Below are 12289 nucleotides of genomic sequence, written 5' to 3'. Positions count from 1 at the left end.
ATGGACGGTGGTATGGACGGTGGTAGGGATGGGGTATGAATGGGGTATGGATGGTGGTATGGACGATGGTATGGATGGGGTATGGATGGGGTATGGACAGTGGTATGGATGGGGTATGGACGGTGGTATGGATAGGGTATGGAAGGTGGTATGGATGGGGTATGGACGGTGGTATGGATGGGGTATGGACGGTGGTGTGGATGGGGTATGGATGGTGGTATGGACGGTGGTTTGGATGGGGTATGGACGTGGTATGGATGGTGGTAGGGATGGGGTATGGACAGTGGTATGGATGGGGTATGGATGGGGTATGGATGGTGGTATGGATGGTGGTACGGATGGTGGTAGGGATGGGGTATGGACGGTGGTATGGACGGTGGTAGGGATGGGGTATGGATGGTGGTATGGACGATGGTATGGATGGGGTATGGACGCTGGTATGGATGGGGTATGGGCAGTGGTATGGATGGGGTATGGATGGGGTATGGACGGTGGTATGGATGGGGTATGGACGGTGGTATGGATGGGGTGGGGTATGGACGGTGGTATGGATGGGGTATGGACGGTGGTATGGATGGGGTATGGATGGTGGTATGGATGGGGTATTGATGGAGGTATAGAGGGTGGTATGGATGGGGTATGGACGGTGGTATGGATGGTGGTAGGGATGGGATATGGATGGTGGTATAGACGGTGGTATGGACGGTGGTATAGATGGTGGTATGGATGGTGGTATAGACGGTGATATGGACGGTGGTATGGATGGTGGTATGGATGGGATATGGACGGTGGTAGGGATGGGGTATGGACGGTGATAGGGATGGGGTATGGAGGGTGGTATAGACGGTGGTATGGGTGGTGGTATGGATGGTGGTATAGACGGTGGTATGGATGGTGGTATAGACGGTGGTATTGAGGGTGGTATAGACGGTGGTATAGACGGTGGTATGGATGGGGTATGGACGGTGGTAGGGATGGGGTATGGACAGTGGTAGGGATGGGGTATGGATGGTGGTATGGATGGTGGTATTGATGGGGTATGGATGGTGGTATGGATGGGGTATGGACGGTGGTATGGATGGTGGAATGGATGGGGTATGGATGGTGTATGGATGGGGTATGGATGGTGGTATGGATGGTGGTATGGACGGTGGTATGGATGGGGTATGGACGGTGGTATAGATGGTGGTATGGATGGTGGTATGGATGGTGGTATGGATGGTGATATGGATGGGGTATAGACAGTGGTATGGATGGGGTATAGACAGTGGTATGGATGGTGGTATGGACGGTGGTATGGATGGTGGTAGGGATGGGATATGGATGGGGTATGGACGGTAGTATGGATGGTGGTATGGACGGTGGTATGGATGGTGGTATAGACGGTGGTATGGATGGGTTATGGACGGTGGTATAGATGGTGGTATAGACGGTGGTATGGACGGTGGTATAGACGGTGGTATGGATGGTGGTATAGACGGTGGTATGGATGGTGGTATAGACGGTGGTATGGATGGTGGTATAGACGGTGGTATGGATGGTGGTATGGATGGTGGTAGGGATGGTGGTATGGACGGTGGTATAGACGGTGGTATGGATGGTGGTATAGACGGTGGTATGGATGGGATATGGACGGTGATATGGATGGGGTATGGACGGTGGTATGGACGGTGGGACTTACCCTGTGAGTGAGAAGAGTTCCGTTCAGCAGGGTCTGAATACAGGACACATTATGACAATGTCCGCAGCAGCGGTTGACATCTCTCGGTGGCTCGTACACCTGGTTCTGGGAGAAGGGACTCTGTCAGCTGATGTGAGCGCTATGATTGTGTCCCAGAATATAAACGTCCCGACCCACCCCCGTTCCAATCTCTCACATACTGGCTTCACATTCTGTATACCGGCCTCAGATGGTGGAACATTCCCCATCTCTATGTAATATAAATCTTCACAATCCATTTCTGTTCTATTATCTACTTCATAGGAGGGAATATGACACACTGGACATATATATATATATATATATATATACACACACAGTATATACACGGAGCTGAGCCACTCACCTTCACTATCCCTTTACTGTCCCTATATATGCACCTCGCCCCATACAGCCTATTGCCTCCTTTCCACTGAGCGGATCGGTTCGGGTTGGTACAGTTTGGAAGGCCTAGAATGGTCCGGCCTATTCAGGTGAGCGTTTCCACTGCAAGTCGGACCGACAGGGGCCATACGTGGGTTTAGAAAAAATGCCTAGCCTGGCGTCACACGTCCACCAATCAGTGGAATGTATCGTAGCTCCGCCCTATCCGAACTGTACCATTTTCTATGGCCCCACATCTGAAGCAGGACCCTGAATGGTTCGTTTGGTTCGGTTGTATGGGCCGCTCTCATAATGGAAACACTCAAAATAGCGAACCGAACCGATCCGCTCAGTGGAAACGAGGCATAAGTGTGTCCTCCATATACCCGTCACAGATATAATTTGTCCTCCATTTACTTTGTTTTATCTCATATATATATATATATACATACACATATATACATTGTCCTATATATACTACCGTTCTGTATTTTATGGCTCCGTACTCCATGGTTCGGCACACTCTATGGCTTGGTACTCCATGGTTCGGCACTCTATGGCTCGGCACTCTATGGCTCGGCACTCCATGGCTCGGCACTCCATGGCTCGGCACTCCATGGCTCGGCACTCCATGGCTCGGCACTCTATGGCTCGGCACTCTATGGCTCGGTAATCTATGGCTCGGCACTCCATGGCTCGGCAATCCGTGGCTCGGCACTCTATGGCTCGGCACTCCATGGCTCGGCACTCCATGGCTCGGCACTCCATGGCTCGGCACTCCATGGCTCGGCACTCCATGGCTCGGCACTCTATGGCTCGGCACTCCATGGCTCGGCACTCTATGGCTCGGCACTCTATGGCTCGGCACTCCATGGCTCGGCACTCTATGGCTCGGCACTCTATGGCTCGGTAATCTATGGCTCGGCACTCCATGGCTCGGCACTCTATGGCTCGGTAATCTATGGCTCGGCACTCTATGGCTCGGCACTCTATGGCTCGGCACTCCATGGCTCGGCACTCTATGGCTCGGCACTCTATGGCTCGGTAATCTATGGCTCGGCACTCCATGGCTCGGCAATCTATGGCTCGGCACTCTATGGCTCGGCACTCTATGGTTTGGTATCTTTCATAGTGAGAACAGAATCGTTTCCTCCATCACTCTCTGAACTCGATTTATCGGGTTAGAAAGTCACTTTTCATAGTGAATGAGGTGAAGTGGCGCTGACTTCAATCATCCAATCATGTGCAAGCAAAAATCTATTTATTTTTAACCTTCCCTTGCCTGTGATTGACTGTTGTTTGCGGTGAATCTTCAGCTTGTGTCACCTCATTCACCGAGAATCCAGGGGACCCCTTTAGTCAATGAGCCCCAAAATCTCAAATCAAACCTTCTTACCGGCTGGCAGCGGGCGGCGCAGCGCAGAGACGAGACGTTGATTTGGTGATATCTGGAGACGGGATCGATGAGCGAGGTGCAGTGCGCTGTGTGACAGACGCCCTCCGCCGTGTGTTCGATGATCGTCTGACCCGGCCGCAGGATTCCGCCATCTTTACTGAGACACACCGAGGCCTTCACTGCCGAGGGAGGAGGAGCCACGTCACAACCAATCCACACAGTGTATAAGGAGCCCTACCCCCAATAAACCTCACCCCCCCCAGTCCTCTACACCCCCCCCCACAATTCTCATCCCCCAACATCCTCTACACCCCCCACAATCCTCACCCCACAATCCTCTACACCCCCCCACAATCCTCACCCCCCAATCCTCTACACCCCCCCACAATCCTCACCCCCCAACATCCTCTACACCCCCCCACAATCCTCACCCCCCAACATCCTCTACACCCCCCCCCACAATCCTCACCCCCCAACATCCTCTACACCCCCCACAATCCTCACCCCACAATCCTCTACACCCCCCCACAATCCTCACCCCCCAATCCTCTACACCCCCCCACAATCCTCACCCCCCAACATCCTCTACACCCCCCCACAATCCTCACCCCCCAACATCCTCTACACCCCCCCCCCACAATCCTCACCCCCCAACATCCTCTACACCCCCCACAATCCTCACCCCACAATCCTCACCCCCCAACATCCTCTACACCCCCCCCACAATCCTCACCCCCCAACATCCTCTACACCCCCCCCACAATCCTCACCCCCCAACATCCTCTACACCCCCCCCACAATCCTCACCCCCAACATCCTCTACACCCCCCACAATCCTCACCCCACAATCCTCTACACCCCCCCACAATCCTCACCCCACAATCCTCACCCCCCAATCCTCTACACCCCCCCACAATCCTCACCCCCCAACATCCTCTACACCCCCCCACAATCCTCACCCCCCAACATCCTCTACACCCCCCACAATCCTCACCCCACAATCCTCACCCCCCAACATCCTCTACACCCCCCCCACAATCCTCACCCCCCAACATCCTCTAGACCCCCCCACAATCCTCACCCCCCAACATCCTCTACACCCCCCACAATCCTCACCCCACAATCCTCACCCCCCAACATCCTCTACACCCCCCCCACAATCCTCACCCCCCAACATCCTCTACACCCCCCCCACAATCCTCACCCCCCAACATCCTCTACACCCCCCCCACAATCCTCACCCCCAACATCCTCTACACCCCCCCCCACAATCCTCACCCCACAATCCTCTACACCCCCCACAATCCTCACCCCACAATCCTCTACACCCCCCACAATCCTCATCCCCCAACATCCTCTACACCCCCCCACAATCCTCACCCCCCAACATCCTCTACACCCCCCCACAATCCTCACCCCCCAACATCCTCTACACCCCCCACAATCCTCACCCCCCAACATCCTCTACACCCCCCCACAATCCTCACCCCCCAACATCCTCTACACCCCCCCACAATCCTCACCCCCCAACATCCTCTACACCCCCCCACAATCCTCATCCCCCAACATCCTCTACACCCACCCCACAATCCTCACCCCCCAACATCCTCTACACCCCCCCACAATCCTCACCCCCCAACATCCTCTACACCCCCCCCACAATCCTCACCCCACAATCCTCTACACCCCCCCACAATCCTCACCCCCCAACATCCTCTACACCCCCCCCACAATCCTCACCCCACAATCCTCTACACCCCCCACAATCCTCACCCCACAATCCTCTACACCCCCCCACAATCCTCACCCCCCAACATCCTCTACACCCCCCACAATCCTCACCCCACAATCCTCTACACCCCCCACAATCCTCACCCCACAATCCTCTACACCCCCCCACAATCCTCACCCCACAATCCTCTACACCCCCCACAATCCTCACCCCAACATCCTCTACACCCCCCACAATCCTCACCCCACAATCCTCTACACCCCCCCACAATCCTCACCCCACAATCCTCTACACCCCCCCACAATCCTCACCCCACAATCCTCTACACCCCCCACAATCCTCACCCCACAATCCTCTACACCCCCCACAATCCTCACCCCACAATCCTCTACACCCCCCCACAATCCTCACCCCACAATCCTCTACACCCCCCACAATCCTCACCCCCAACATCCTCTACACCCCCCACAATCCTCACCCCCCAACATCCTCTACACCCCCCCACAATCCTCACCCCCAAATCCTCTACACCCCCCCCCCCACAATCCTCACCCCACAATCCTCTACACCCCCCCACAATCCTCACCCCCAACATCCTCTACACCCCCCCACAATCCTCACCCCCCAACATCCTCTACACCCCCCCCACAATCCTCACCCCCAAATCCTCTACACCCCCCCACAATCCTCACCCCACAATCCTCTACATCCCCCACAATCCTCACCCCCAACATCCTCTACACCCCCCCACAATCCTCACCCCCAACATCCTCTACACCCCCCCACAATCCTCACCCCCCAACATCCTCTACACCCCCCCCACAATCCTCACCCCCCAACATCCTCTACACCCCCCCACAATCCTCGCCCCCCAATCCTCTACACCCCCCCACAATCCTCACCCCCAACATCCTCTACACCCCCCCACAATCCTCACCCCCAACATCCTCTACACCCCCCCCCTACAATCCTCACCCCCCAACATCCTCTACACCCCCCCCACAATCCTCACCCCCAACATCCTCTACACCCCCCCCACAATCCTCACCCCCCAACATCCTCTACACCCCCCCACAATCCTCACCCCACAATCCTCACCCCCAACATCCTCTACACCCCCCCACAATCCTCACCCCCCAACATCCTCTACACCCCCCCACAATCCTCACCCCCAACATCCTCTACACCCCCCCACAATCCTCACCCCCCAACATCCTCTACACCCCCCCACAATCCTCACCCCCCAACATCCTCTACACCCCCCCACAATCCTCACCCCCCAACATCCTCTACACCCCCCCACAATCCTCATCCCCCAACATCCTCTACACCCACCCCACAATCCTCACCCCCCAACATCCTCTACACCCCCCCACAATCCTCACCCCCCAACATCCTCTACACCCCCCCACAATCCTCACCCCCCAACATCCTCTACACCCCCCCACAATCCTCACCCCCAACATCCTCTACACCCCCCCACAATCCTCACCCCCAACATCCTCTACACCCCCCCACAATCCTCACCCCCAACATCCTCTACACCCCCCCACAATCCTCACCCCCAACATCCTCTACACCCCCCCACAATCCACACCCCCCAACATCCTCTACACCCCCCCACAATCCTCACCCCCAACATCCTCTACACCCCCCCCACAATCCTCACCCCCAACATCCTCTACACCCCCCCACAATCCTCACCCCCCAACATCCTCTACACCCACCCCACAATCCTCACCCCCCAACATCCTCTACACCCCCCCACAATACTCACCCCCAACATCCTCTACACCCCCCACAATCCTCACCCCCCAAATCCTCTACACCCCCCCCCACAATCCTCACCCCCCAACATCCTCTACACCCCCCACAATCCTCACCCCCCAACATCCTCTACACCCCCCACAATCCTCACCCCCCAACATCCTCTACACCCCCCACAATCCTCACCCCCAAATCCTCTACACCCCCCCCACAATCCTCACCCCCAACATCCTCTACACCCCCCACAATCCTCACCCCCCAACATCCTCTACACCCCCCACAATCCTCACCCCCAACATCCTCTACACCCCCCCACAATCCTCACCCCCCCAACATCCTCTACACCCCCCCACAATCCTCACCCCCAACATCCTCTACACCCCCCCACAATCCTCACCCCCAAATCCTCTACACCCCCCACAATCCTCACCCCCCAACATCCTCTACACCCCCCCACAATCCTCACCCCCAACATCCTCTACACCCCCCCCCCCACAATCCTCATCCCCCAACATCCTCTACACCCCCCCACAATCCTCACCCCCAACATCCTCTACACCCCCCCACAATCCTCTACACCCAACATCCTTTACACCCCCCCACAATCCTCACCCCCCAACATCCTCTACACCCCCCCCACAATCCTCACCCCACAATCCTCACCCCCAACATCCTCTACACCCCCCCCACAATCCTCACCCCCCAACATCCTCTACACCCCCCCACAATCCTCACCCCCAACATCCTCTACACCCCCCCACAATCCTCATCCCCCAACATCCTCTACACCCCCCACAATCCTCATCCCCCAACATCCTCTACACCCCCCCACAATCCACACCCCACAATCCTCACCCCCCAACATCCTCTACACCCCCCCCCACAATCCTCACCCCCCAACATCCTCTACACCCCCCCCCACAATCCTCACCCCCAACATCCTCTACACCCCCCCCCACAATCCTCACCCCCCAACATCCTCTACACCCCCCCCACAATCCTCACCCCACAATCCTCACCCCCAACATCCTCTACACCCCCCCCCACAATCCTCACCCCCCAACATCCTCTACACCCCCCCACAATCCTCACCCCACAATCCTCACCCCCCAACATCCTCTACACCCCCCCACAATCCTCACCCCCAACATCCTCTACACCCCCCCTCAATCCTCACCCCCCAACATCCTCTACACCCCCCCACAATCCTCACCCCCAAATCCTCTACACCCCCCCACAATCCTCACCCCCAACATCCTCTACACCCCCCCACAATCCACACCCCACAATCCTCACCCCCCAACATCCTCTACACCCCCCACAATCCTCATCCCCCAACATCCTCTACACCCCCCCACAATCCTCACCCCCCAACATCCTCTACACCCCCCACAATCCTCACCCCCCAACATCCTCTACACCCCCCACAATCCTCACCCCCCAACATCCTCTACACCCCCCCACAATCTTCACCCCCCAACATCCTCTACACCCCCCCCACAATCCTCGCCCCACAATCCTCTACACCCCCCCCACAATCCTCACCCCCAACATCCTCTACACCCCCCCACAATCTTCACCCCCCAACATCCTCTACACCCCCCCCACAATCCTCGCCCCACAATCCTCTACACCCCCCCACAATCCTCACCCCCAACATCCTCTACACCCCCCCCAAAATCCTCACCCCCCACAATCCTCTACACCCAACATCCTTTACACCCCCCCACAATCCTCGCCCCACAATCCTCTACACCCCCCCACAATCCTCACCCCCAACATCCTCTACACCCCCCCCACAATCCTCACCCCACAATCCTCACCCCCAACATCCTCTACACCCCCCCCCACAATCCTCACCCCCCAACATCCTCTACACCCCCCCACAATCCTCACCCCCCACAATCCTCTACACCCCCCCACAATCCTCACCCCCAACATCCTCTACACCCCCCCTCAATCCTCACCCCCCAACATCCTCTACACCCCCCCACAATCCTCATCCCCCAACATCCTCTACACCCCCCACAATCCTCATCCCCCAACATCCTCTACACCCCCCCACAATCCACACCCCACAATCCTCACCCCCCAACATCCTCTACACCCCCCCCACAATCCTCGCCCCACAATCCTCTACACCCCCCACAATCCTCACCCCCAACATCCTCTACACCCCCCCCAAAATCCTCACCCCCAACATCCTCTACACCCAACATCCTTTACACCCCCCCACAATCCTCACCCCCAACATCCTCTACACCCCCCCAAAATCCTCACCCCCAACATCCTCTACACCCCCCCCACAATTCTCACCCCCCACAATCCTCTACACCCCCCCAAATTTCTCACCCCCCACAATCCTCTACACCCCCCCACAATCCTCACCCCCCACAATCCTCTACACCCCCCCACAATCCTCACCCCCAACATCCTCTACACCCCCCACAATCCTCACCCCCAACATCCTCTACACCCCCCTACAATCCTCACCCCCACAATCCTCTACACCCCCCCACAATCCTCGCCCCACAATCCTCTACACCCCCCACAATCCTCACCCCAACATCCTCTACACCCCCCACAATCCTCACCCCCCATCCTCTACACCCCCCCACAATCCTCACCCCACAATCCTCTACACCCCCCCCCACAATCCTCACCCCCCAACATCCTCTACACCCCCCCCACAATCCTCACCCCACAATCCTCTACACCCCCCCCCACAATCCTCACCCCCCAACATCCTCTACACCCCCCCCACAATCCTCACCCCCAACATCCTCTACACCCCCCCACAATCCTCACCCCCCAACATCCTCTACACCCCCCCACAATCCTCACCCCACAATCCTCTACACCCCCCCCACAATCCTCACCCCCCAACATCCTCTACACCCCCCCACAATCCTCACCCCCCAACATCCTCTACACCCCCCCCACAATCCTCACCCCCCAACATCCTCTACACCCCCCCCACAATCCTCACCCCCAACATCCTCTACACCCCCCCACAATCCTCACCCCCCAACATCCTCTACACCCCCCCACAATCCTCACCCCCAACATCCTCTACACCCCCCCACAATCCTCACCCCCAACATCTTCTACACCCCCCCACAATCCTCACCCCACAATCCTCTACACCCCCCCACAATCCTCACCCCACAATCCTCTACACCCCCCCACAATCCTCACCCCACAATCCACTACACCCCCCCACAATCCTCACCCCCAACATCCTCTACACCCCCCCCCACAATCCTCGCCCCACAATCCTCTACACCTCCCACAATCCTCACCCCCAACATCCTCTACACCCCCCACAATCCTCACCCCACAATCCTCTACACCCCCCCACAATCCTCACCCCACAATCCACTACACCCCCCCACAATCCTCACCCCCAACATCCTCTACACCCCCCCCCACAATCCTCGCCCCACAATCCTCTACACCTCCCACAATCCTCACCCCCAACATCCTCTACACCCCCCCACAATCCTCACCCCACAATCCTCTACACCCCCCCACAATCCTCACCCCCCAACATCCTTTACACCCCCCCACAATCCTCACCCCCCACAATCCTCTACACCCCCCCACAATCCTCACCCCCAACATCCTCTACACCCCCCCCACAATCCTCACCCCCAACATCCTCTACACCCCCCACAATCCTCTACACCCCCCCACAATCCTCACCCCCAACATCCTCTACCCCCCCACAATCCTCACCCCCAACATCCTCTACACCCCCCCACAATCCTCACCCCACAATCCTCTACACCCCCCCCACAATCCTCACCCCCAACATCCTCTACACCCCCCCACAATCCTCACCCCCAACATCCTCTACACCCCCCCACAATCCTCACCCCACAATCCTCACCCCACAATCCTCCACACCCCCCCACAATCCTCACCCCCCAACATCCTCTACACCCCCCCACAATCTCCACCCCATAATCCTCTACACCCCCCACAATCCTCACCCCCCAACATCCTCTACACCCCCCCACAATCCTCACCCCCCAACATCCTCTACACCCCCCCACAATCCTCACCCCCAACATCCTCTACACCCCCCCACAATCCTCACCCCCCAACATCCTCTACACCCCCCCCACAATCCTCACCCCCAACATCCTCTACACCCCCCCACAATCCTCACCCCCCAACATCCTCTATACCCCCCCACAATCCTCACCCCCAACATCCTCTACACCCCCCCACAATACTCACCCCCAACATCCTCTACACCCCCCCACAATCCTCACCCCCAACATCCTCTACACCCCCCCACAATCCTCACCCCACAATCCTCTACACCCCCCCACAATCCTCACCCCACAATCCACTACACCCCCCCCACAATCCTCACCCCCAACATCCTCTACACCCCCCCCCACAATCCTCGCCCCACAATCCTCTACACCTCCCACAATCCTCACCCCCAACATCCTCTACACCCCCCCACAATCCTCACCCCACAATCCTCTACACCCCCCCACAATCCTCACCCCCCAACATCCTGTACACCCCCCCACAATCCTCACCCCCCACAATCCTCTACACCCCCCCACAATCCTCACCCCCCAACATCCTCTACACCCCCCCACAATCCTCACCCCCCACAATCCTCTACACCCCCCCACAATCCTCACCCCCAACATCCTCTACACCCCCCCCACAATCCTCACCCCCCACAATCCTCTACACCCCCCCACAATCCTCACCCCCAACATCCTCTACCCCCCCACAATCCTCACCCCCAACATCCTCTACACCCCCCACAATCCTCACCCCACAATCCTCTACACCCCCCCACAATCCTCACCCCACAATCCTCTACACCCCCCCACAATCCTCACCCCCCAACATCCTCTACACCCCCCCCACAATCCTTGCGACGGACCTGGCCAGGACAGAGGCTGTTGGAGAGGACTGTATGCAGGCCTGTTGCCTTTTGATTATGGGCCCTGGCATTTGGGGGAATGGTGCTCTCTGTGAGCTGTATGCCTGGGGACCCTGGGGTTGGTGTTACTTTGGATTCAGCTCCATGTCCCCCCAAAAACACACAGACTCTGGGAACCCTTTATATGCCATATTAGAATGGTGACTGATTTATACCGTTGGGACTCGTACTGTTAAATGCTAATGTCATCAATTCTGCTATAATGGGTTTATTGTAAATAAGTCTAGTGTGGCTCTAAGAGTCTTTTCACCCATTGTTGTTTGTGTTAATTAACTGTGTGAAGCTCGGTGACCACAAGTCTGGGCGAAAGGTCATGTCTCAGTCACCTAGGCT

At 57.2% G+C, this 12289-nt stretch overlaps 1 protein-coding gene across 1 annotated transcript in view; it reads right to left on the bottom strand.

Moving 5' to 3' along the window:
* The window catches only part of OTOG (otogelin), a 310396-nt gene that overhangs the window by 28414 nt on the left and 269693 nt on the right, over positions 1-12289 (bottom strand). Inside the window, exons 49-50 of the mRNA XM_073605993.1 lie at positions 3480-3658; positions 1682-1786 (exon numbers count right to left, since the gene is read on the bottom strand). Of these exons, the coding sequence (XP_073462094.1) occupies positions 1682-1786; positions 3480-3658 (284 nt within the window). The remainder of the gene's footprint in view (positions 1-1681; positions 1787-3479; positions 3659-12289) is intronic.

The sequence above is a fragment of the Aquarana catesbeiana genome, linkage group LG11, assembly GCF_042186555.1.
Source record: "Aquarana catesbeiana isolate 2022-GZ linkage group LG11, ASM4218655v1, whole genome shotgun sequence".
Taxonomy (NCBI): Eukaryota; Metazoa; Chordata; class Amphibia; order Anura; family Ranidae; genus Aquarana; species Aquarana catesbeiana.
This window is presented reverse-complemented; position numbering and strand designations above follow the sequence as displayed.